The sequence below is a fragment of the Cuculus canorus genome, chromosome 2 (genome assembly GCF_017976375.1).
Source record: "Cuculus canorus isolate bCucCan1 chromosome 2, bCucCan1.pri, whole genome shotgun sequence".
Lineage (NCBI taxonomy): Eukaryota > Metazoa > Chordata > Aves > Cuculiformes > Cuculidae > Cuculus > Cuculus canorus.
Window position 1 is genome coordinate 133,510,403 of NC_071402.1, and position 25,757 is coordinate 133,536,159.

General features: G+C 37.5%; 1 protein-coding gene across 6 annotated transcripts in view; it reads right to left on the reverse strand.

Moving 5' to 3' along the window:
* Positions 1-398: 398 nt before the first annotated feature.
* GLCCI1 (glucocorticoid induced 1) overlaps positions 399-25,757 on the reverse strand; it is a 53,980-nt gene continuing 28,621 nt past the window's right edge. Inside the window, exons 4-9 of one of the 6 annotated variants that reach the window (XR_008448766.1) lie at positions 18,551-18,667; positions 15,136-15,288; positions 8,641-8,851; positions 2,757-2,877; positions 2,513-2,632; positions 1,555-1,692 (exon numbers count right to left, since the gene is read on the reverse strand). Coding sequence is in view for 5 of the 6 variants with exons in the window: in XM_054059933.1 (XP_053915908.1) it covers positions 1,344-1,692; positions 2,757-2,877; positions 8,641-8,851; positions 15,136-15,288; positions 18,551-18,667 (951 nt within the window). In the remaining variant the exon portion in view is untranslated. Of the gene's footprint in view, positions 2,633-2,756; positions 2,878-8,640; positions 8,852-15,135; positions 15,289-18,550; positions 18,668-25,757 lie in introns of all 6 variants that reach the window. The other 5 variants (XM_054059934.1, XM_054059933.1, XM_054059935.1 and 2 more) reach the window with 5 other exon arrangements.

A 25,757-nucleotide genomic window follows, 5' to 3' on the forward strand; every position in this document is an offset into this window, starting at 1 on the left:
TTTACACACACAACTTAAGTAACTGAACGTTATGGGAGAAGTTTTAATTAAGTAACATGAACTTAAAACTATTGTTTTCCCCACCCCTCTTAGAACACCCACTTGCTACTTTTGGACTTCAATCCAAACACAATTACTCACTACATAAATAAAATGCTGTTCATCTAACACTGCCCGATAAAATCTGAAAACCTATTTCCAACCAGCAAGTGAATGAACATTTCCAAAAGAGAAACTAAACATTAATTTGAACTTTTAGACGGCAACAGTAGCATTTCACATCCTTAACTGCCAACAAAAACATGAGAGGAAATCCCCATCACCCCCTGTGAAACCTGAAAGGATTTCTGCCCTAGAAAAAAAACACTCTTGTCTTTCAAGATCCTCTCACACACAACATGGAATGTTTCTCATGTACAGCCTAGTACTGAACACTTTATTTGCAACAGGTTAACAGTCATTAACTGAGCAACACCTGAAACCTTTAAATGCCACATTTTTACATATATTGAAATGACAGTAATGCAACAGTTGTTTTACTTGTAAGCACATGACAAAGTGATATACATCACAGATTTGCTGGTTCTCCTCATGTTCACCCATGTCCAGGGTTATCATTCGCCTGGATCTGAATGCACTTATTCCAAGGAAGTGGAATGTAATGAGGAAGTATTAATGCATAAAATAAGGAAAGGCAAAAGAGTGATGTTCCCTCTTTAGCTTTGTAGCTGTAAAATATTTTATATCCCAATATGATATACATTCCAAGTTACCTGAGTTTTACACTTCGAGAGAAGTACCTGAAGCTAGGCCATAGGGTGGGCTCTGTGCAACTGTTGTGGCCATTCTTCTTTTTTTTTTTTTTCACTTTTTTTTTTTTTTTTTTTTGCATTGTGTGTATTATAGAAGTTAGAAACAAACACCTGGATCAATTGTAAACATAATCCTGAAGTACAGTATTTTCCATAGGACACAACACAGCAAGACATTTTCTATTCAGACAGGCAACTTTTTTTTTTTATATATATATAGAGCTTATTTATACTGTAGAATTTGAAACAGAACACAGGACACAGTACTAATCTGGTCAAACATACTATGAAATGCATAGTCTCCACTTAAAACGCTTAATGATATATGGATTCTGCAGGCATTACTGCTTTCTCACAAAAAAATGCTGAATATGAATTCTGTCCCTGCCAAGAACAGCGTTGAGATATTTTTTTTTCCAAATGCTGCTAAGTGTTCTGTGTTGTTCTGAAAGGTCACCACCTCATGCAGATGTATCTGAACTATTATCTCCTCAATCCTTGTCTCAGGGCAGAGGCCTGCTCCACCTCGGTCTAGATTAACACGTAGCTCTGAGGAGACGAATGTTCTTCAGTCTGAATTTCTTGCAAAAGCGGCTGCTGCTGTTGGGACGGTTGCTGTACCAGGACCTCTGTAGAGTCCATTGTGCTGGTGTCATCTGACAGAGATGAGAAAGAGACTCGAGATGAAAGCTGCTCAACAGTCAGGGTGCTCAAAGCTGTGCTTTGACCAGAGTTTGGAGAGTTCTTCAGCGTCAGGTCTGAAGCAGGAAAGAGGGGGCCCAGAAGTTTTACAGGACAGAAAGCTGATCCAGTTGGGATGAAATTAACCTTGTTTTTGTCAGGGCATGAAAAGAGAGGGGCTGAGACAGGCTGACGAGACCTACAAGAAGAAAAGAGATTATATACCTGGCCAACCAAGATGTTTTATACATCATGAATTTTGTGGTTCTACACGTCGCTAAAATGTGAATGACAAGGAATGGGATTAATTGGACAGAGGGGCAAACATCTTCCATATTGGTAGTCAGCTAACTGATTCACAGCATTAAAAATATTAATAGTACCGTCCCAAAAATGACTTGATATTTACTGGATAAGCATGCAACTTCCAGCAAGAAAAATCTGTAGTACATACACACGTCAAAAAAGTGCTGCGATAATTTAGAATAGCACAAATTCTTCCTTAATAAAAACAACAGAGTAACACCACAGTTCGTTTGAGAACTTCCATGAAATAGACCTCTCCTTTCCCATATTCCGTAATTTGTCTGGAGGCTTCCTCCATAACCCAACACTGCTCCTTCACCATCCAGCAGGCAATGAAAGCTGTTAGAGCAAGAAACATCCCTTCCTTAACTCTCTCATCCACAGGAGCTAAGCATGCAACCTCGACAGCATGTGATCAAACACTGCTGTGTCTAGGGGGAAAAAGACATGATGTCCAAGAGTTTAATTTCCAACTTCTTGCTCAGCAAAAATACTGAGCAAAGTATATACATTAAGTATACTACTGTCCACAAACACTTTACATAGGTTTCATTCCATTTTCTATGCGTTTTATATGCATCAAAATGCAACCTATGCTCGAAACAGATGAATTATGACAAGGAGAGTTGTTGTTTTAAGCCGTGAACATTTAAAAAGTTAATTAAAAAAGTTTATGTAAAGAGGTTTATAAATGCTTATGAAATTAAATGTACCTTATCTTTTCTGCTTGGATTTTTGTTGCCTTTTATAAATGCACAAAAAGAGTTCAAGCATAAAAGACTCCATTTCCTCTTCAAACCAACGTGAACACTTCAACTTCTCTTCTGTACAAACTAAGAATAGTTTGCTCCTGAAAAACTCATCAGCTGGAATAGTTTATTCATCTGCAGTTGAATAGGCTCAGTAAACAGGTTTACTGCTTTGCAGATACCAGCTGATATAAAAGGCATTACTTACGACATTTCCTCAAAGACCTTCACTCGCTCACATCCCTCTGGGGGCTCTCGTTTGAACATGTAGCTGTTGTTTGGTTTGGGAGATGAGGCATACTTGGGCAACGGTGAGCTACTCCCACTGTCTGAAAATTTAAAGCAGTTATATTACTAGAGATTGAGAGTGCTTTTTAATTAAATTCGATTTCCAAACAAGATGCCTTTTTTCACAGTTTAGCCATTATGCTGGTTTGCTTCTATCATAATGCTTCCTTTATTGCAGGTTATTTCTAACACTCTTGTATAGCACATTTCTTCTGAATAAAAGCTTCCGTGTGGCAGTAATCTATCACATAACAACATATAACAGGAGGATATTTTTATCCAGAACACTGCAATTGGAACAAAGCAGAGCTGTGATCCTGGAAACAAACACACTCTTTATTACGTATTTCAAAAAACATAAATGAAGAAGGTAATATGCATAATACATGAAGAAGAATTATGAGTGGTAATGATATCATGCCTTCTCACTGTATAAACACAGGTACTGAAAATGTGTATATACAGTAAGTATCTTATTTTAAAACATAATATGTTCTTCACTGAAATATTGACCTCATTAGTCTCATGAATAGTTCAGAAGTTGCAAAGAAACAAAGCATGTTTGTAACACAGGTACCGATAACTCATCATTTACAATGTCCTACCTTACTTGCTTCACAACTGTGAAATTCTTTTAGTATTCAAAATAACATGTCCACAATTCAATTACCTCATTGCTACTACCTATATGATATAGGCATTCTTTGTAAGCCTAGCTGTCTGTATATATTTTAACTAGATGCACTTAGAACTACAGGTATAAAGACACAGGCAACAGGCAGATTTTTTTTGTACTTCTTGAAAACCTAAGAGAAAAGGCTCACCTTTGGTAATGGCAGAAGCACAAAGATTTGAAAAAGACTATGAAAGGGGGCATTTTAAACACTCACCTTAACACCATATTTAAAGTATTAAGTAAATAAAGTAGGTAAAAAATAATTACCCACAGAAAATCAGCTTTTTGCAGTGACTTCTACTTTTTCACCGAGCAACACGTATCTAGGGCTAGTATTAGTGTCTCCCTATTCTCTGCTTGGGCTTACAATTAAGAAAATGAAATAACAAGGTTAAAGAGGATCCCCCAACTTGCAAACACATCTTATTTGGACAGAAATAGCCGCTCTTGTTTCAGCTCCTTTTGACTCTTTCTGCCAAAGTGGGGTAGCTTTCTGTTTTTAGCTCGGACACCTTTGTTTATTCTGCTGCTCTTCACGTGTACCTTTTCAGCAACGGTGGAAAACCACCCAAAGCTTCAAGCACTACGATCTAGATTCAGTGAAGCATACAAGATTGTCTTTAACAACCTGCAAACAGTAACTACATAAACATTTGTATAACCATGACTCAAATACAAAGGCTAATCATTAGACGTTTTGAAACATCTCTGCTTCCTCTTACAAGTCACAAATCTACTCAAATGTCACACTTCCCTTTTGAGATTTACTATGAAAGATGAGACAAAAAAACAGTCGAAGTGAACCTCAGTAGTGTATCGATTATTTGTCTCTTTCCTGCTGTCAAGTGAACACAGAACTTCTCTTTACAGAATTTTAGGTGTTAACTGTATGAAGGCAGAAAGAGCTTAGAGACAATACAGACATTTGCCAAGCTGAGAGCATGATGGTCCTGTTGGCATCTTTCCACTGTTGGCCCACACTGCTCATTCCAAACACAGAAATCATTAACAGAACTCAGACAGTTTGCTTCCTCATTCTAATATTTAAAATTGAAGATCCAAGTTTCTATTTGAAGTCTGAGACAAAATGTGCTACTGTTCATTCCACCAAATAGTGGAAAACTGTGGAAGTACATCCAAGGAAAGAATCAAACTGAATTCAGAGCTAAGTCAGTTCTTGGAAGATTTAGAGTCTTGTCTAGCCAGTTCAGTTTTCAATCAAGTTTTTGGTTTATTTAGCCCTGTCTGGCTGAAGCTTTCTACACAAGACAGCTGTTAAACAAGTGAAAAAAAAAATTCTATAATTTAACCATTCTGTTTCTCTCTTTACCTTCCTCACTTTCAAAGCTTAGTAACACACCCCACACCAGTATTTGAAAAACGTGTGGTTATTAGGAGGCTCACACGTAGAAACTTGGTGTTGGATCCACACGTATAGCAGCAGTGTGAGAACAGAAGGGTACTGAGAAAACAGGCCATGAGTTGAAGTGGCAAGAGGTGGAATTTACAGCTTAAGTCGGTCTCCATTTGTGTATCCTCCAAGCTCTTAAGTGCTAAACTGTCACATTATTAATCCTTAATGACACTGCAAGTGCATATTCTCAAACTGAGCTATTCACACTTGTTGATTTTACTTTCTCAGAGGCTGCAATCCACCAACCTTCATGTCAAAAAAGTACATTTGCATCTCCCAGGCTTCCACCAGCAGGGTGTGCTCTGCTGGTGTATTTCAAACAATTTTGACCACATTTCATTAAGATGACAATGATTGAAGATTAACAGATGTAACCTTTAAAGTGTGTTTTGTTACCATAAACACACAGCAGACAATATGGAGCCTTATTATACAGAATTGCTAAACATAAATATTCAAAATGGCTCTATTCTGTTATCTAGAAAATGTTGACGATTGTAATTGAACACTAGAAATGCTATTTTAACTAGAAGACTTAACATCACAAAATTTAGCTGGAAAATATTACAGCAACAAAAGAGGCAAACTAAAAATGAATCTGCAAAACAATTTTTTGAGTGACAAAACTTGAAGTAAACAAGAAACTTTGCCAGTTAGCCTTCGGATTTGTTTTCATAGGTTCAAAAGTACCTTTGTTTCTTAACTATCAAAAGATTTCCCATAAAATTTTCATTTTAAAAACTATGAATCAGATGCCCAGAAGTTAAAAAGTATCTTCAGTTCTTCATGAACAGGTTGCTTGTAACAGCAGCCTGCTAGCAACAGTGAGAATACACAACGCTACCAAAAGCACCTAAATCAAAATCCGTTTAAAACAGGTTACACTACCTATTTTTGTACGAAAAAACAAATTTAATCTACTTATACCTTAGGATGCCTTTGAACTTTACCTGTCACAGCTGCTACGTATGATGTGTAGCACTCTGAATTATAGTCTCAAGGACCACAGTGTCATAAAACAGACCTAGGTTTAATGCAGCAATAGGCTAATACTTGAAAACAAAATCACGCCAGGTGCCATTAAAATACCTTCTCTCCACCCTTCCCTCTCTGCTCCAGTCAGTGCCATATAGTTTCACAGCTCCATTCAGATCAGTATAGTCCGCCTTTTCTGAAATTTAGCTTTCACTTTCTTTTGAAAAATTCAATAGAGCTAGCAGCTTCTAGCAAAAATGTAAAACAAACAGCTGATACAGTCCAAAGAGCAGCTGTGAGGGCCTCAGGCCAAAGCACAGCTTTGCACAAGAAATAAAAGATGCTTTAGAAATGTAAAGCAGTGCTGTGTCTATACAGAGCAGTGGCTCCTCTCACTACTCATGTCTCTCAGTCGAACTGCTAACCTTTCTTTCCTATTCAGCAGCACACTCAGGAGCAATCATAAAGCTGATAATTATATTTTTTAATGGTAAAGCCAACTTATTCCTATAGACAGAAAAATAAAACCTCAATTTGAGGAAAGTAACAGAAAAATATATTTGGTTTAAAATGTCTACATTTGGTTATATAAAGCACTTTTCAAAACATAATGGGCCTCACAGCAAACTCACAACAGTTTCATTCTAGCATCACAAAAACTTTTAAAATGAAGGTACGAAAAACTTTGTGAGTTTGGTTTTACAAAAGTTAACATCCACAACAGATGTTTATAAACTGCCTCTCGAAACTTGCTGTTCCCATATAGTTTCTACATATATTCCTCTCTTATCTCTAATTTAACTGTTTTGAAGATAACCTTCTTACTCAGAACAACTGGCCTATGGGAACTTATTATCATAGTATCATAGTATAGTAAGGGTTGGAAGGGACCTTAAAGATCATCTAGTTCCAAGGCGTCTTTATGACCATACTTTTACAACCTCTGAACAAATTACTTTCTGTTGGAAAATACCTACGTGTTTTCTCACTTCTCGTCCTTAAAGAACAAAGTTGTGAAGAGCAGTTCAAGCTTTTATCTTTCATAAGCACAGTATAAAGTACCTTAAACTAATTTTAAAATGCAATTATATTAACTTTACAAGGCTGTCTGTTTATTACTGTCACCTATACACTAGTACTAAAGCAGAATTTTGATATCTAGCATTAAAGCCAGCCTTAAAACCAAAAATCCACAAATAAGTATCTACTCATTGTAAAGTTCAGCAATAAATTTTACTCCAATTAGTTGTTCAAAAATCCAAAACGAGTGATAAAAACACTTAAACGGCCCTAAGAAGTTTAGATGCGCTATTTAGAACTGTTTTAGCTTGCTACTGCCAATAAAATGCCACTGAAAATTCCAATTACTGTGATAATTGAGTACTGACTGCAAAAGGCATTATTCTTTTCATTTCCTTGCTTTGTAATGTAATGTTTATAATCAGGACATATAGGAACAAATATACATTCCAAGACATTTTCCTGTGTGCTAGCACTTTAGTTGATGTCTCTACCATGATTTAGTCTTGACAACACCTTACGATTCAAATACATACTATAAGGAAGAGAAGGGGCAGGGGGGAGCTAATATCTCTGTTGGTTTTGGAGCATGGCCAACTGTCATGTTGAGCTAAGACTTTTACTTTGATGTGGTTAAGTTACACACATGTCCACACCCACCCCCAATTCAGGATTTAGGCAGGTGGATTTGTGTTCCACTTCCTTTTAACTTCAAGATGGAAAAGCAATAATTTTCAGAAACCAAGAAAAGCTATTCTTTGTTCCCCGCCTTCTCCAATCTTATTCCCAAGTTACTCCAACAATTATTAAACAGAGAATATTGAAAGAAAAGCTTAACTTTACTTATAACTTCAAAATACTGCTGTCTTGAGATCATCAGTAAATTTACGCTAAATCTTAGAAGTTTATTTCCTCTGTGAAACTTTCTTCTCTTGGCCAAACCCTGCATCCCAACAAACTAAAGTTCATGTCTCCAGCTGATAAAAGACTTAAGTCTAGCTGAGCAGAAGCTCAAGAATTATTTCATTAAGAAATACTCGTGCAAAAACCCCATGTTTTTACACTGCTGCCTGTATTCTCATACTACTTGTTCTGTCAGCAACTCTTAGTTACTGAAACTCCAGTTGACTGCCTCTACAAAACCAAACATTTTTACACTCTTCGAAAAAAATGCAGGATATTGACATACAAACACAAATTATTCAGAAATTTGGGGTCGTTATGCAACATACACAGACAAATAATTACTCTCCATCCAGTTGTTCAAACTCATATCTGAGCTCCTCACTAAATAGCTTTGAGTGGAACGTAACAGTTCAGAAGCAGAATACTTTTAAAACAGTCCAAAACTTCATCGTCGTCATTTTGATCAGCAATTAACTCACCCATGATGAATATAGCATCTACCACAAACCTTCCTGAAACCTTTTTTAAACATAAACATGTTACAGTCTGAATTCTTCACATCAGAATCTTCATAAATATTTAAGACTGTTTGCTGTGCTCCTCTGACGTATTTATGGAAGATGTTTGTGAAGTTTCACAAACAAGAGGGAAAAAGATATGTAAACAAACAAAACCAATTTTAAGATAAATCCTTAATCCCTCCACAACAATCAAACAAAAACAAAAACTGATGTAATGAGTAAAATGAAGGTAGTCTTAAAAGCAGGACATGACATGCCTCCCATAGGTAAAGGCAGGCCATTCTACTCTCACCTTTATCCCGGTCATAGAGTAAATCTTCTGTTGAGCAAGGACTCCCATCCTGAGATTCAGGAGGGCAAAAGGGAGAGACACATGGTGAATGACTGCTGCAGCTGCTGCTGCGCTCCTGGACAGACGGAGTCTGAGTGTCAATGCTTCGTGTACTACTACTACGATAGTGAGCAGGTAATGGGGCCCTTCGACCATCAGGGATATCCAAAGGCTGCAAGAGAAACAAGCATTTCTGGTTACAGAGGAAAGATTGAACCCTCAACCGATGTCAGCCTGTAGCACTCATACCTGAAGTAATGAGGCAAGGCCTTAAGAACAGCAAACAAGCCATTTTTGATAGAACAACTTTTACACAAGAAAATAATGCAATACAACTGACACAATATACAGTACTTATGCTAAATGCTGGAACAATGTGAAGATGATCCAAGCCAACTGTACTCTCTTAATGCAAAGCTAACACCAGAACACACTTCAATGCATGACAATATAATGTTTGGTTGGGTTTTTTTCTGATAGTTTAAAAAAGCAAACCTCCTCAACAAACAGAATTCTAATTATACTTACTAATACAATTTTCAGCAAAGGTCACTGTTATTATGAAGGAAAAACAAGTACCCTGACAGAGATCACATATGAATAAAAGGAAAAGTAGAAAATGTCAAATCCAACGGCATACCATTGCCATAACAACCAACAGAATTACAATTACAAATGAAACAATTCAAGTTTTTGCTAGTAAGTCATAATTCTGTAGCACATCTCTAAATCCCATCCTTCACTTCTGTAGGTGGCTTCTGACAAAATGGCAACTAATCAGATGAGGCACAGGCTTATATAAGGTTCACAAGCTTTGTCTTGAACCAAAGCTAGTAAGCACTGCCTGCTCATATCAGCCTATTTGGCACTGGGCACAGTGATCTTGCATCCCATTTTGCAATATACCGCATAGACATGTTCTCAGTAGTAGATTGGCACACTCTACTTACTTGTCCTTCCCAGTGGAAAATTAGCTTTATCGTAAAGACAGCAAAAAAATCAAATAATTATAGTTTTGCTTAAAAGTGAAGGGGCAAAAAATATCTATGATTTAAATATAATTTCTAACCTCACTGCAGTGAGGATTGTATTCAAGCCATAGAGAGTAACTTAAATGTTCTAGCTACTAAGAATTTATGTATTTTTGCTTCTCACTTCAATTGAACATTATTTTATTGCTTTCCTCTTCCCCATATATTGAAAAATTGGAACAGCTTGTTCCACAGCCTAGTATTCAAGCCAATGCTCTTTTGCTAGCAAAGAAAACATGAAACCTACTGGTCAAGTCCTGTCTCCCCTGTTCAGCAACAGCCTATTGAGAAACCCAACACATTTTATACAAAGAGGCAGACACAGCAGATCCTTTCTTTTTTCTCACTTAGGAACCTTCCAGTTAATATCATTTCATATTTCAATTAAGAGCAAAGAAATACACTATAAAGAGAACACTACAGTTGGTACATCAATTGCTGAGAAGTTTGGACACAGCTGTGTGGTCTGTTCAGACAGCTCAGTTCACATTGCATATGCGTTCCAACATGACTACATGTTGCTATTCCCATCACCCCCAACAGGCCATGACTCATTTAATGCCTAAGATAGACCTGAAGCATTATATCATTTGTTACACAGACAGAAGAGAGGTAGAAAACAAGACTGGAGCTGTAGAAAAAAAAACACAGCCTCAAAATTAACCTAAGCAAAAAAACAACTGCCAAACAGAATGATGGTGGTTTTATTTCTGTCTCTTCCACAAAAACTCTGTGAGATTACAGGAATTCATCTGAACCAACCTCACTCTTCTATGGTATCTTTTCAGGATGCCCAGTCTGCATAGAACTGATCTGCAAAAGACATCAGCCTTCACTGATGCAGGAAGATACTATGGGAGTTGCACTTTAATCTCCTAAAATGGCATGCAGTATCCAGAGTTACCTGAAGAATCACATTATACAACCCTGATGGATTTGTTTTTCTCCATCCATAAAGTGCAGATAATATCATCTTTCTTCTCACATAGATGCGACAGGCGAAGAACAAAATGTCAGACACTCTCCTACTATACAGAATCAAAACTAAGAAATCCAGATTTCTGACTTCAAAGCAAGGTTTAATAGTGAGCATTAGGACACATATCTAATGAGGAGAAAACAAAACACTGAGCAGCTGCTCATTAAGTGCAAATACTACACTCTACGTGGTAAAGCAAAGATTCTGGGCGGGTGGGGGGAAGCACTAAGTGATCACACAATTAAAGACTTCAGGATAACACAGATGTTCTTCCATACCTGTTGGAACAACAGTCTCATGTAGGCAGGAAGTATATCCTAAATATTTCAACCTTCACCAAATACAAATTTTAGGTACAAAAAGTTATCCATGTATTTAGTCTTGCCTCTAAATACACACACAAGCAGAAAAAGCTAAATATCTATCTTTTACTATTTTACTTTTATCTATTTTACTCTTTCAAAGTAAAATAACTTTCAAGGCACAGAACATGCCTGCAAGTATTTCAGATTGATGTGCTTCTGTATCTTTACTTTAATATTGAATCCAAGTTTTGACAAATGCAAAAAACTTCATGAAAATACCAACTGAACTATTCCACTTTTTAAAACCCTTGCGTACTAAACCTGATCAACAACAAAAAAATAATAGTTTAGAAGTTTCTTTCCACAAGTCATCCCTCAACTACTTTAAAAACTGAAGTCCTCACAACCTTAGAACATAAAAAATAGGGTAACTGATTTGGTACTGCTGTTGTTAGTTTTCATAGCACTCAGTGCACAAAAATGAACTAGAAATTACTGTATTCTATGTACTGGGGGTGGGGGGGTTTGCTTGCTTGGTGGGTTTTTGAGGGGGTTGGTTTCTTTTGCAAGAGTGTCCTGTCATGTACTAACCTTATGCCAAATGCGTTCTGACAGAACACCTGCCAGCCCCTATGGGAGAGCATGTTCTAAGACATTGCCCCATACTACTCTCATCTCCCTGCAAAGGTATTGAAATGCTCGATTTGACAACAGCTCTTCTTGTTACACCATTAAAATTCACCACATTGTTTTCAGTATTGATCTTTTCAGTAGAAAAAAACCAAGAACTTCTTTCTTAGTTGCATCAGGAACACTGCTATGATATAATATACCAATGGGAGACTTAAAAATCATCTCTTCTTCACAAGTTTTACATCTATTTGGGAGAGAACTACTTGACAGCAAAGCATTCACTGCTTTTGATTTAAAAACTGTTCTCTAGATTGGAGAGAGAGACACAAAGGCAGATGTGCTTCTTCCTTCTAGTACCAATTAATTCATCAATGCATTAGATACGGTACAAGTGCAAGTAACCACAATGTATTGAAGGTAATATATTGAATGTAATGAAGGAGCACTTGGAAAAAACCAGACTTTTCAGATGAAGGATACAAAGATTTAAGTGAGCATCCTCTGCATCTGTGCAAACTAGAAAAAGTCCTTTTGTTACAAGATTAAGTCTTCTGACAGGTACATAAAACCATATTGCTATCTATTTTCAGTATCATTGTGAATCAGACAAGAAACACTAATCATTTCACTTATGTTGTGCGATAGTCTCTCAAAATTGGTTCATTTCTAATTACTTCCATACACTTGAGAACGACTGTTTCTCTAATACGTGTTTTACCTAATAGCAGACCTAAGAGAGTGGCCATGTCCAGCTACAGGGCACTTTCTATTATTTTCACAATATATTCTGTAAGAGGGAACTTCTTACCCCCCACTCCCTACACTGACTCCATCATCTTATTACAGAATCACAGAATCACAAGGTTGGAAAGGACCCACTGGATCATCGAGTCCAACCGTTCCCAACACTCCCTAAACCATGTCCCTAAGTACTTCATCCACCCGTTCCTTGAACACCTCCAGGGAAGGCGACTCGACCACCTCCCTGGGCAGCCTGTTCCAAAGCCATCAACATTTGGTGGAGGTGGTGGTGGTGGAGTATGAAGGAAGTATGAAACTGGGAGGGAAGTGTTACTGGTTACCCATTTTAACTGGGAGCTAAATTAAAAAATTAAGTCAAGTACTATTCATAACATTACTTTAACATAAAGCTTATTTTAGTCCTATGTATCACCTAGTCTGATTTCAATATATGAACTAAGAAACAGTTTGTTAAAAGAAAAAAAAACCCCAAAAGTTCATACCGAAGAGATGAGAGACTACGAAAAACATCTAAAACACCAGACTAGAATTTTAAAAGCTAACAGAACCAAAATGCATTCTGTTTTACTTAGGACAGCCCAAATGTGGTTACAGAAATGACATGGAAGAAACCAGAATGCTACTAATGAAGTATCTAAATTTGGAGGAAAAAAAACATTAGGTAGTGAGCTACACCTAAAATAACAGTAATAGTCCTTTCTCAGTGTTTTTAATAGGTTGTATGTTATTCCCCAAATCTTTCCCGACAAATGAATACAGATTCATAATCCGGCACAAAGCATTTCATGCAGCTGGATAGATCAATTCATATGAAAATTAGGGCTTGAACAGACAATGTTAAAAACTGTGAAGTAAACACAGAAACAGGTTAAGAGAAACCAGCAGAAAATCCAGATGCACACAAAGTTTATAAGTGAGTCTATAGAATAATTTGTCCTTCAGACATCACCCAAAACAATCAGCTACCTTTGATTGCTATTTTAAAATACTTCCTAAAAATACAGGACATTACAGCAAGAAAGAATGGCAGAAAATTGAAAGGAAAATTATTGAACCAGCAGTGAGACTTATTAGGTTTGCTTTCCTTGGTTTATCTTTTTTTCAGTCATTCCTGACCTTTAACTCAGCTGCCCCAACTATCTCTCCCAGCCTAAGAAGCTGCTAAACTGTTTTATTAGGAGAAAGTTCACCAGCAGTAAAATTGAGTAAATCACTCTTATTATCATCTTCCATAAGTAAGCTATGAGAGCTAATAAGCTCAGAGACAGCGCTAGGAGTCCCACTTCACATCCCACTAGACAAGACTCAGCAGAAATTAACAGCTACATAGCAGGAAACAACCCTCTGCCCACAAAGATGGACCCGACTTCAAGGGCAATGTCTAACTTAGAACTTTCTTTAACGTCTGAAGACTGTCTCCAGCTAGGTGTTTGGAGGAAGGGTTCACTACTGCTGTGGTTGTGTAAACTGCTGAGCACCGCTGGCCCCAATCCAACAATGCACTTAAGTATGTGCTTAACTGTTTGGCTGGATCAGAGCCAGTACATTCAGTAACTTACTAGACTGAAGTATCCCAAGTAATAAGCTGTTAAAGCCCAAGGACGACGTTTACGAAGATGGTCTGTTTGCTAAATAAATGAAATGTCCTCTAACCATGGGAGATTACAGTCCTAGCAACAGCAGCATCAATGGTGGCATTGTAATACATACCTTTTTATACTCTCTTTGGAGATGGCGTAACAAAGTTTATTGATATGGGGTTTCTGTTTCAGTTTGCGTGTTTGTTTTTTTCTTTATTCCTCTGTTACAACACCCCTCCCTTCTAAAGGGAAGGGAAAACCTCTAGAAAGCAAAGTCAGCATAAAAATTGTACTACTATAGTATTTCGTTCTTAAGATTGCTTTGTCCACGCAACTAAGTCTCTGGAAAAGCCAAGACTTTTCCAAAGTTCGCTAAGTTTACTGCTGAAATGAAGGACTACAGAGATCCGGTTTTGGAATCTTAAATCTTAAAGTTTTATGGCTTGACTTGTATGTTAAATTGCTACTACACGACCATTCACAAGAAAGGAACCTATCTCTTGAAGAATATCAGAAAGAACAGTAGTTCATCCCACAGCAGAAAATCTTAATTGGCTATTTTGAAAACAGTTGCTGCAAATCAAGAATCTCACATTATAAGTCTTATTTAAGCACTCCAGGGCTCCTCAATGCCAATTCCAATGTTCCAGTTCTCCCACAGAAGCAAAGCTGGCCTGTTTCTCAGTACTTCCCATATGGAGATCTCCCATGACAGATCACAGTGGTTTCATGGAAGTAAAATGGTTCACATTCAGTTCATGGAAGAAAGGCATTAAAACCAAAAAGCACAGCACAGGAAACTTAAATCTTGTCTAAGAAAAAGAATACAAAATGGAGCAAATTAATTAATCTCTTGGTCTCCAATTACTTACTACTGTAGCCTGAAGTACCTAAATTTTCAAGCATTTGCATTTTACGCAAAATCTTTCAAGTTCTCTACAGAAAGGGCATTCTCAAAGTATGTTTGGCCAGAAGCTCTCTAAAAAAAACCACAATGAAAAACCAAACACCATCTTAAGACTCTGAAACAAAATTTTCAAACAAACAGTTCTTTGAAGAAAATTATTTGTAATTTCAGCCACAAGGAAAGTTTCTCACGAGGAAGGTTTCCCATGTGTTCATAGACTATGAAGGAAAAACAACCCTAAATGTTACTATAATCTTACCTTGGATACTTCTTCTTTTCCACTGTTTTCCTTAATGAATACTTTTTCCAGTTCGGGGCTTATTCCTTCTACATTACAGGGCACGCGTGAAACAGTTGATTTTGGCACTGAAATGTTTGATAGTGGCATAGGGACTGATCTGGAAATAGAAGCCTAGAAGGTAGAGAGCAAAATGATTTGAAAAATCAAATAAAGATAGAAGTATGACACCAGTACAAAAAAAATTAAACGTAGGAAGAAGCTGTATATTAATTTTGCCATCTAGAAAATCATGTTTACTTGTAAACTTAAATAAAAAGAAAAGTTTGCACACATCAGAGGCCACTAGAATCACCTCCATTTAAGTCAAAGAAGTGCTCTATAAGGAAAACATTCTACTATTTCACTTACCAGTAAGAAGGCAGGTATATGTACTTTCCAGATGCATAGGTTACAGATTACACCGTGGGGAGATGGGGAACACATCGGGTGCTGATTCTGATGGTTTAACTGAGATCCAAAAGGCAGTTCCCAATATGGCTAAACCTTAACCACTCAACTGAAATACTCACTTAATGCACTTCTATTCTCTTTTGGCTGGCTTTAGTGAATGAAAAACAAAGCATTCATTCTGAACCTTTAATTTCATTATCTTACAGCTTTTCAGAAATTTATGTCAAAGTTCTTAAAAGAAATCACTTGGAGTTTAAGAAGCAAGCATGTAAATAAATACAAGTATGGTTTTCAGAAAAACCTGTTGGAGTGGAGCTCTGTTACCTACAGGAACCATTAACAGTGCACATGCATCTTGCCCAGCCAACCTTAAATGCTTTACCTTGGCAGCAGCTACACAGCACAGATGCACCTACACTGACAGGCATTAACAGTTCTCACTTTCCAATACATGTTTTGCTCTTGTTCACAGAACCACAGGATACTTAAGACAAAATGTAAAAATCTTTTTGAGTTCTTGTTAAATGAATCCTGCATGATGTCCAGCTCCAAAGGCGCGTGTCACTTGTGTGGAAGTATTCTCTGACTCTCATAAAACACACTGCCTGCAGGACAGCTTCCTGCAGTGGTACCAGCACTGAAAACTTCACTGGCCTTGTCAGAGAACACCTTCTTGAGAAATAAAAATGTTGCATGAGCCACGACAAAGTGAGCTCCGAGTACTAAAGAAAGTTCCTTCAAAACACAGGTCCTAGGTACATTTCAGTCTGTGTCAGAGACTGTTTCTATTGTGACTATGAAGAGTGGCACAAATACCTACAACGGCTTACTCTGAGATGGAAAGCAAACTCCTTTTCTGTACAAAATATAGGGAGATCCTTTGTATAGAGGCATAGAAGTTTCAGGAAGAACAGCAATTTCTTGTATGTCTTCATCACAAGATTAGGTTTTAACCACAAGATTTTATCCAAACAGAAGGAGAACGTTAAGGATCAGCCATAACGGCTCAATTTCTTCTTTCTAAAACACTACCCATTTAAAAAGGCAGTCGGTAAATACAATGACAGAACCAACATTTCAGGAGTTCAAACAGTGGCCTGTTAGGAACATGGGGTCCAAGCTAAGGATCCATTGTAGGTGAAATTTCATCAAGACTTGAATGTCTGCACTGTCAAATGAGACAAGATTAACTGCTTTCTACAGGTGGCTTAAGGTTCAAAAAGTCATTGACTGAACCTTGCCTGAGCTTTAGAACTCATAATTGGGTTTCAGTTTTGCTGGCAGTTTGTAATGTCTAGAACAGATGCCACATGGGGCATCCTCCATTGCACCCTACTGAGATTCTGGTTTATGGTCAAGTAATTTGGCCAGGTGATTTGTCCAAACGTGTTCGTCATGTGCGTTGGCATCTTTATAATAGGAGAAGTATAGATATACTTAAAGCACAGGCAAATTTTTACAATTTTTTAAGCCAAGCTGAAAGCGTTAGGAAAACATCAGCTCCCGAGAAATGCATGCTAGGAGTTTAAAATCCTAATAAAAAATCACCCGCCGGCCCCGCAAAGCGGGAGGAAGGAAGGACAGGAGTGGCAGTGGCGCACACAAACGTTACCTGGCGCTTGCCAATTTTGTGAAACATGAAAATGACCTGAAAACAAAAATTGTCTTAGCCAGGCTAGTGTTAAAATGATCAGCTCTATCAGGATTCAGCTAAATTCACACATCAATTTGAAAAATAGGTAAGTTATAAGACAACAAAAAACAGATGTCAGACTAGGAGACTGAGCTTAACCTCTGAGAGAGGAGGATATCGAATGCACGGATCAATGGCCAGAGACAAGTATTGTCATCACAGCGCCCACTGATAAAGAACACAAGAAAGGTCATCAACATAATCTAGACAGGAGAGTTTGCATCCTAAAGTTTATGACTGATCGACGTTTCACAGTAAGTCAAAGTGTCTGGAACAAGAACAGGCTGGTGATGATAGCATTTTTTCCATATATTACGAAGAAAACACTCAAAATATGCTGTAACAACAGTACTGCAACGTAGGCACTGCAACCACAAATGCTCATGCAAGAAGACAGGATCCTGTATTGACAACGATACTCGACTATTATAACAGCCAACAGGTACATCCTAGACAAAGCATAAAGAAAGAGACACTTATCCTGTCATGTGACAGTTCCTCTAGTCACGAGTTACCAGGGACAGGGTACTGTGGCAAATATCATACTGATTTCAGCCGAGTTTAAATTGAAGGAATATTATTATTTTCTTTTTAGAGGTAAACATCACAATATTGTTTTCCTTGATGTCACGTGGAAATTGCCTCTCTGGCCAGGAAGTGACCAATAAACAAACTATCAGAAATATTCTTAAAACAGGACAAGGAAATGAGATTTTCCTTCAAATCTCTGGTGATACAGCATTGCTGTCTTTTACTGATGAATACTTGGTAAGGTGAATCACAAGCCTGTTCACAGCAGGCCAGTTAGTGTTGCTGCTGATCACTATTGGGCTGCCAATCCAGACCACTTTGTACCTTGGTACTTATTTTGGCACTTTTTTTTTCACTTTATTTTTTTTATTTTATTTTTTAGCTAGCTCAGATGAAATTTGGTTGTGAAACTGATAAGCAAACACCATGCTGAGGAACACAGACTTTTGAAAACGTATCACAAAAATTAGTCTGGGAGGCAAGTATGTATTCCTGGAAATGCAGTCCTATCTGGCCGTGCTCAGCATTTTTATAGCATCTTAATATATTTTAGTTGCTATCCTGCTGCAACACTACTTTCTCTTGCTAAATGGTGACTAGCAGATAAATTTCAGTGAAAATGCAATGGTATCAGGTTGTTAAGCATTTCAAGTGTACTACATTGGAAAACAAACAGAAGAAAGACAGGAAGAAATAGCAGGCTATTCACCCAACCCTGGTACGGTAGGAGGCTGCTAATATAAGCAACTATCTACTTACCTGAGTCTGACTGATTGCTATATGGTTGCCATGGAGAGGTGACTGACGTTCTTTCTCTTTACTGTGACGACTACTCTGCTTACTGCGCTGAAGCTGCTGCCTCAGTTTGGCAATCTGCTGGATAAAAGTTCAAATGAAGTGATGACAAGTTTTTGAATGGGAAATTGCTCAAACCTTCCCATACGAAGTGAATTACAGACATTAAGTCCCCTTTGGAGGCTTTTATAAGCACATAGGATTGCCTTCCATTGACGAATGAGCATTAAAGATTCTTTTTGCTTATCGGATACTTTCTCCAAAGTATCTGTCCTATTCACCAACCTCAACAGGGCAGCAAGCTTAGCTTGACTACTAAGCTTCCTTGTTCACAAACAAGCACTATAATAAGTGATACAAACAAAAGTAGTCAGAAGGACCATTTGTAGAAATTTCTGGCCTATAACCGGTTTAAACTGGGGGCTATGAAGCTTATGGTTTAATTTAGTTGATCTTAAACTAAACCAAAGTTTTCTAATGATCATTTGTCATAAAAGCAAGGAGCCTTGACAAACAACTGGCAATCAACATGCATTGCTCATTATTCTTCATGACTTATTAAATAGCATTTCTCTGCAGGCTGTATTATCACAGATTCCTTCCAGCAGACAGAATTATCTTTTCTGCTGTCTGCTGAAAAGATAGCTAATCAAAAGCTACATATTTTAAAAAGGCCAAATGCAACTAAAGCCACTACCCATTTGACCTGCTCCTCAACAAGAAACCGAAGAATTTCATTTGGGGATTCCTTCCACTTATTTAATCTTCTTGGATAATTTCTACATGAAAAAGAGTATTTACCTCTATAAGCATTGTCTCAGAAATCTAGACTATATACAAATTTACATATCAGGTACAGGCACTTCCTTAAGACTGGATTTTTAACTTTGGGCTCAAGTCCCACGTATCTGAAGGGCAAGTAAGGAGAAGTGAATGCACATGGAATTCATATTCCTAATAATTTTGTTAGCTGGAAAGTAACCTCTCTTTCTGAGCAACAGCTTAAAAGTACATGCACTCTGTGGTTAATGTCAAGTAGTTAAATATATGACTAGTGCTCTTAGAAAGCAACTCTGTGATAGAGGATCACTTCACATCACTCTTTACAGCATCAGAGATGGCAGTACTTGGTGAAGAGTTTTGGATGAAGCTTTGCTCCAAGCTGTGGACTTTTCTTTGTGGTGTTTCTAGCATCACTCACAAAAGAGGGATCCACCTGTAAGGCTTCATATCAAGTCTTACCACAGCTCATTACCCATAGTCACAGAACTGCTACTCAGAAATGGCTGAATACTTTGATCTTTCAACAACAGGCAAACAGTTCAGACATTGAGAAGAGTCTGCATGTAGAATACATCAAGACACAGCGAGTCATGTTATGACCAAGTTTCTAATACAGAAAAGCTAGATTTTAAGAATGGGGCGAACAATCTCTTGATGAAAGGTCAAAAAAAATCAGTCCAGAACTTCTCCACTCTCCTTGTAGGAGTAATGGGAATTAGGAAGCCTAGCTCCATAGAGAGATGAAAAAACAAACAAGTAACCGGCCTGGTAAGTATACATATACCTACAAAAATTTGTCTTACATCGGAATGTTGGGGAGTGGGGAGAACAGGCAAATAAGCTCCATCTTCCCCTTTAAAAACATAAAAGCAGAAGAGAAAGACAGCTGTAGACTGATATGGCTGGCTACAGGAATAATCAGAAAGCAGGGAGAGTGCTCTATATTATCTTATATATCTTTAATTTCTGCTGTCTCTCCTTGATGCTGTGTGCTTCCTCCTAGTTAAAAAGTTAAATACTCTATTTTTTTAATTTAAATGAAACCTGGATTTCTGAGCTTTCCTTCAGATCATGATATAAAAAAAGATTATCTGTGCAATTCCACCTCAGAGATCTGGCTGACTGATTACTGTCACAAACAGCTTGGAAAGCTTTGAGAACATAGCCTCTCACTGTAAAATTTGGACATTGACAGCATCAATTGGGAGAACACTGATAAGCTGACTTTAGTCTGACCAAAACCTTGAAGCTCTGATATTGATAGGAATCACAGACCCCTGGAATCTGAGGTTCTCTCAGCCACATAGGTTCTTGACAGTAACAAAACGAAAAGGTTGCTTGGGTCACTGCAGAGAAAGAGAAAAGATGAAAACTTGTTGAAGAATCCGATCATATATCTGAAGCTGAATGATCACTTAAGTCCAACATACAACGGAGTGAAAAAACAGATATGCCTACTCAGATCATCTGTCCTTAGCCCTGAATTTGAAGGACCCCATCTTTCCATGAAGTGGTAGCTGCCATCAGACAAAAAAATGTGCAAGTACAGATAGGTATACAAAAAGGAATCTGCCATTTGTTATTCATCATACAGACATGGGAGACAGAAGCTTGCTAGCACAGTTAACCCAGCTTCAGAGCAGCCCCACTAAGCAGGCAGTACCACCGAGTACACAGGCAGAATAATCCTGCAAACTCAATGATGCTCCATTTCTTCACCAAAGGGAGTCCACAGCGAATCTACCACTTGCTAAAGCTAATACTGAAATCCCAACGGCTTTTTTTCTTCTACGATATTATCTTTTTATTGCCAATTATTTTCCATCTCAATCTCAAATAAAGCCATTACTACTCACAAGAAGAGGTGGCTGTGCTAGCTTCCTAGAAGTTTATCTTCAACTTCCTCCTAAGCAGCAGAGAGGCAGAATCAGAGCATCAAACATAACCAAAATGAGCTGCAGACTGGTATGAAGTATGCTAATCCTAGGAAAGCAGATGTAATTTGTGTAGCCAGGAAGGAGTCTGAAACATGTGCCTTAATGGCAACTGTTTTACCAAGTATCTCAAAGAAGCAGCAGACTCTGTCTCTTAGGCACTTGACTGATGCAACTAATAAGAGCTTGGGAATTAGCTGTGCAAAGAAAATGGTGTCAAGTGATTGGTATCAAGAAAGCACATACTTGAAGATCCAACCATTATATTGGTGTAAATACACTGTCACTGAACTCCATTCTGAGCAGCAATACAGATATTTCAGTTAGGAAGATGATACAGAAAAGGAATAACGTGCTATGATAGGTGGAATAAAAAGCACTAACAAACCATTCCATTTTAACAGGAGAGCTAAGACGACCAGAAAGGATTTGGGACGGCATTTCTCTCACATGCACAAATACCAAACATGAAGGTGACTGGAGCATATACAATCATACTAAGGAACACACACGTCATCACGAAAGATCTAATGTGCATCCTTTAAAACACCCAGTTGCTGAAGACACCAAAGCCTTAGCCTTGCACATATGTGCACTTAAGATTTATAAAATGTGACAATGATTTCAGTACACCAGTTCAAATGCTCTCCCTGTCTCCCTAACTTGAAAACGGGCAGAAGTTCTCATTACACAATACAAACATTTTCTTAGAGGATACAGCTGAAAAAAAAATTAAAGAAGAAAAGTCAAGGAATTCCTCAAGGAATAAACACAATTTGAACCCTACTTCCAATGTTGAGATAAAATTATCTAAAATTATTTTGCTACTTCACAAAGTGTAAACATCTACAGCAGCAAATTTCAAACTATGTTTTTTAATTCACATTCGGCAAGTACTCTCATGTGACGGTACAGGGAGGGGAGCACAAAGCACATAGCTGAGCACATTTCAAAAAAAATTAAGAAAGTTTTGAGCCTTTCCTCTTCCAGTGACTGTTCCCTACAATATTGTTGATATATCAAAAGACTCTTTTCTTAATGTACTTTGAAGTTAACTTATTAAAAAAAGAAACAACACAAAAAAAAAAAAAATCACAAGAAAACACAAAGATCAGTGCATCTTAACAGTAATAAACCTACATAAGGTCATTAAAGACAGAAACTTGCATTTCAGCCTTGATGGTTTGCTGTCTCAGAGCAACTATAAGATGACCGAAGACCACAAAACAAACAAGAAGTTAGGAAAAAACTCTAAAATACATTTTTTCTCTTGCTGAATATTCTTACATCTAGAAGTGCCTTTGAAATAAATATTGTCTATACCACTTGTAATACACATGCAGTCGAATATTACTAATGGCACAAACATGAGAAATAAGCAAATTTGGTTCATTCTTTACAACGCTGGAATAACGTGAATATCCTGACAATTTTTCATTTGAAGAGACCCAGATGCAGATCGTTACTATGAAGGAACATGTCACATGTCACCATTCCTATCCAAATACTCATTAATATTTACCAGCTAATAGGTTATATTTCTACAAATCAGGCTACACAACAATCTCCTATTGCTGAACAAGCCAAACTCGTTAATGAGAGCTAGCTCTAGCTCAGTCATGAGCCATTTGTTAATAAACAAGTTAGTCAGTAGGTAAGAGAGTAAAGCAAGCATTAGAAATTCACGCTAAACCCTCGAATAAAAATCTTTTAATTGGTAGATGAAAGCACACAAAAAGTGCAAGTACTCATACTCAATTATGTCTTATTCTAAAGTCCTTTTCAAGTAATCTGTTAGAGCAAAAGGGACCTTCCAGTAGGGGATTGCTAATGTACAGATACAGCATAGGTGCTTAAAGGAAGTGAAAAATCAGCTGTTGAAATTCTCGTGTCTTTGAAAACCCACACAAAATGAAAACTATTCTTTTTAAATTCCATTTTTTTCCAGTTCTATTTATCAAGTTCAGAGTAAGCTTTCACTAAAACTGTCCATATTGAACTTCAACAGAATTTCAAATTAACTGTTCCGGTTGAAAGGGGGAAAAACAACAGTGGTTCAAATGACTACTTGGTTTGTGTCTAGTACAAAGACTCTTCAACAGAAACGTTTATCTCCCAGTCAAGATGTATATCTATTAAAATAATGTTAAAGCAGTCTGATATTATCTTACAATAAGTTATATTCAAGACTTCGTAAAAACAAGCAGTAGATCTCTTTAGAACTAAAAAAAAAGTAAGTCTTGTTAGGATGTGATAGAAAAGGTACACACACTAACATTACAAAGTTCATATTGACAGCTGGGGACTTGTAAATGTTTTAATAGATCCACTACAAGAAAGTAGGCATTTCACTGCATGCCTATTTCACTGCTAGACAGACTGAATCGTGACACCCACATATTTTAATGCAAGGGGAAAATAATTTTCAACTACCCAAAGTGAAAATTTTTTGATGTAACAATACAGAATTCAACTGCTTGCTTGGGATATTAAGTCTCTACATTCCTTACATGTTTAGGTTTTTCAAATGTAAACCTTTTTTTAAAAGAGCTCCCCGTTGTGTTAAATAAATGCATTTAATTGTAACAGCTCTCACCTACCCAAGGAAAAGAATTTTTTTAACTTAAAAGTACATTCAGCTTTCTATTATCAAAACCAATTAAAAGTATGCATACAAGTACTTTGCAAGTTTACAATATCAACATACTAAAAAAATACATGCTAGAAATCATTTCATTAGTTGTTACAAGAAAACATCAATACAAACTGCTATGACAAGCTGAGGAAACAGTAAAAAGCTACCTCCTAGTTTACTGTCAAACACTACGGGAAACAATTCAAAATGCTGAGCAGAGCTACTGTTACCTATGTTACTCATAACAAATGCAGTTGCCCAGGAGAGGTGACACTTTCATTTCCATTACTTCAGCTCCTGCTTTCAGCTGCCTGTAGCTTAGTCAAATTTTCTCTGAAGTCTACCATACAAAATTCAGCTTTCCCCTCCCCTTCCCATCAGAGATTTCAGTAAGAGTATTAAGAGGGTTTTTTTTAGAATGAGATTAATACGAAAAAGGAGTGGAAATCATGTTACCATTTTACGTGCTAAAATACAATACTTTTACCTGGGAAGGTCTGTTGTGCAGTGCTTTGGAAGAAAAAGCCAAACATTTGTCACATTATGTTGTGAACATGCCCCTCTATTCCCTTGAGAAAGCATTTAAATTTGGTGAAGGGTTAGCAAAAATTTCAGTATGCACATATTCAAGAAAGATGTTTGGAACTGGCAGCTACCTTTGCTAGTAATTCTGTCTCTACCGGGCTTTACAAATTGAACAGAACTGCCCCAGAGAATTTCTCCTTCCAGAAACTGCAGATTACTTGGCACAAAGGAACTGAATGTACTATTGGTATTGAACAAACTCTTAACACCCAAGACACAGGTGTTAAGTAGCCAAACCACGACTTACATGTGAGGCAAAGGAAAAAGAAATGGATAAAATAGAAGCCATACAATGGAGAGATAGAAAAGACAAGGAGCTGAAAAATAACTGAGCAAGAGGGAAGACAGATGAGAACTGACTGGATAAAACACTCGGAAGGACACCAGGACTATGAATCCTGGGAACTAGAAAAAGCAAGAAAACTTGTCTGAGAAGCTAGAGAAAGCAAAATAGTGGAAGGGAAAGAGCTATAAGCTGGAGAAAAGCTATAAGCTGGAGATAAGCTATAAGCTGGAAAATACAAGGACAGGTTTTGGGGTGAGCAACCATTGCAAAATTTGTACAGAAACAATTCCCTACCACACACCCCAGTTTTTCCATTACTGTCTATCAGAAAGGAACCATGAAATCCAGCAGCCACATGTTTTTTTATCTTTCTTTTGTGGTTAGTCCACGAAGAGGATGGCAACCTAGCACTGTTATCAAATGGCAGAGTCCTGCTTACATGCTGAAGGTTTCACTATCACTAACACTCACAGCTCTGTGGGGAAGAAAAGCTGCTTGCTGCAGAACTTGATAGGGAACTGCCAGAAGATGAAGTGCGGTCTCTCAGTAAAAGCAAGTGTTATTCTGGAAATACAGATGCTGTTCCTGTCCCTGCTACAATTCCTTTGTGTTGGTAAGTAATGTTTCAGCTAAAACTTTTCAGACACAAAACTCCTTCTACACTAGTTTCTTAGTGCTTACTCTGTGATTCAGAGTGCTTGCTCACAGCTGCAGATGAAGTCACCCATGTAACTGAAGACTCATAAATCAGCTATGATGGGTTTCACAACAGGTACTCCACGACACTTGAACAGATAACCCCCTTTCGACCCCTCTTTGGCCCAGGGCCTCATCTTTAAATATAAGGTTATTGCCACAACTGGAATGCAAGATTATTTCATGTTCATGCAATCTGATTTTAAAATTGAAGCCATTAAACTTACAACACTCCTTTTGCCAACTATCCTT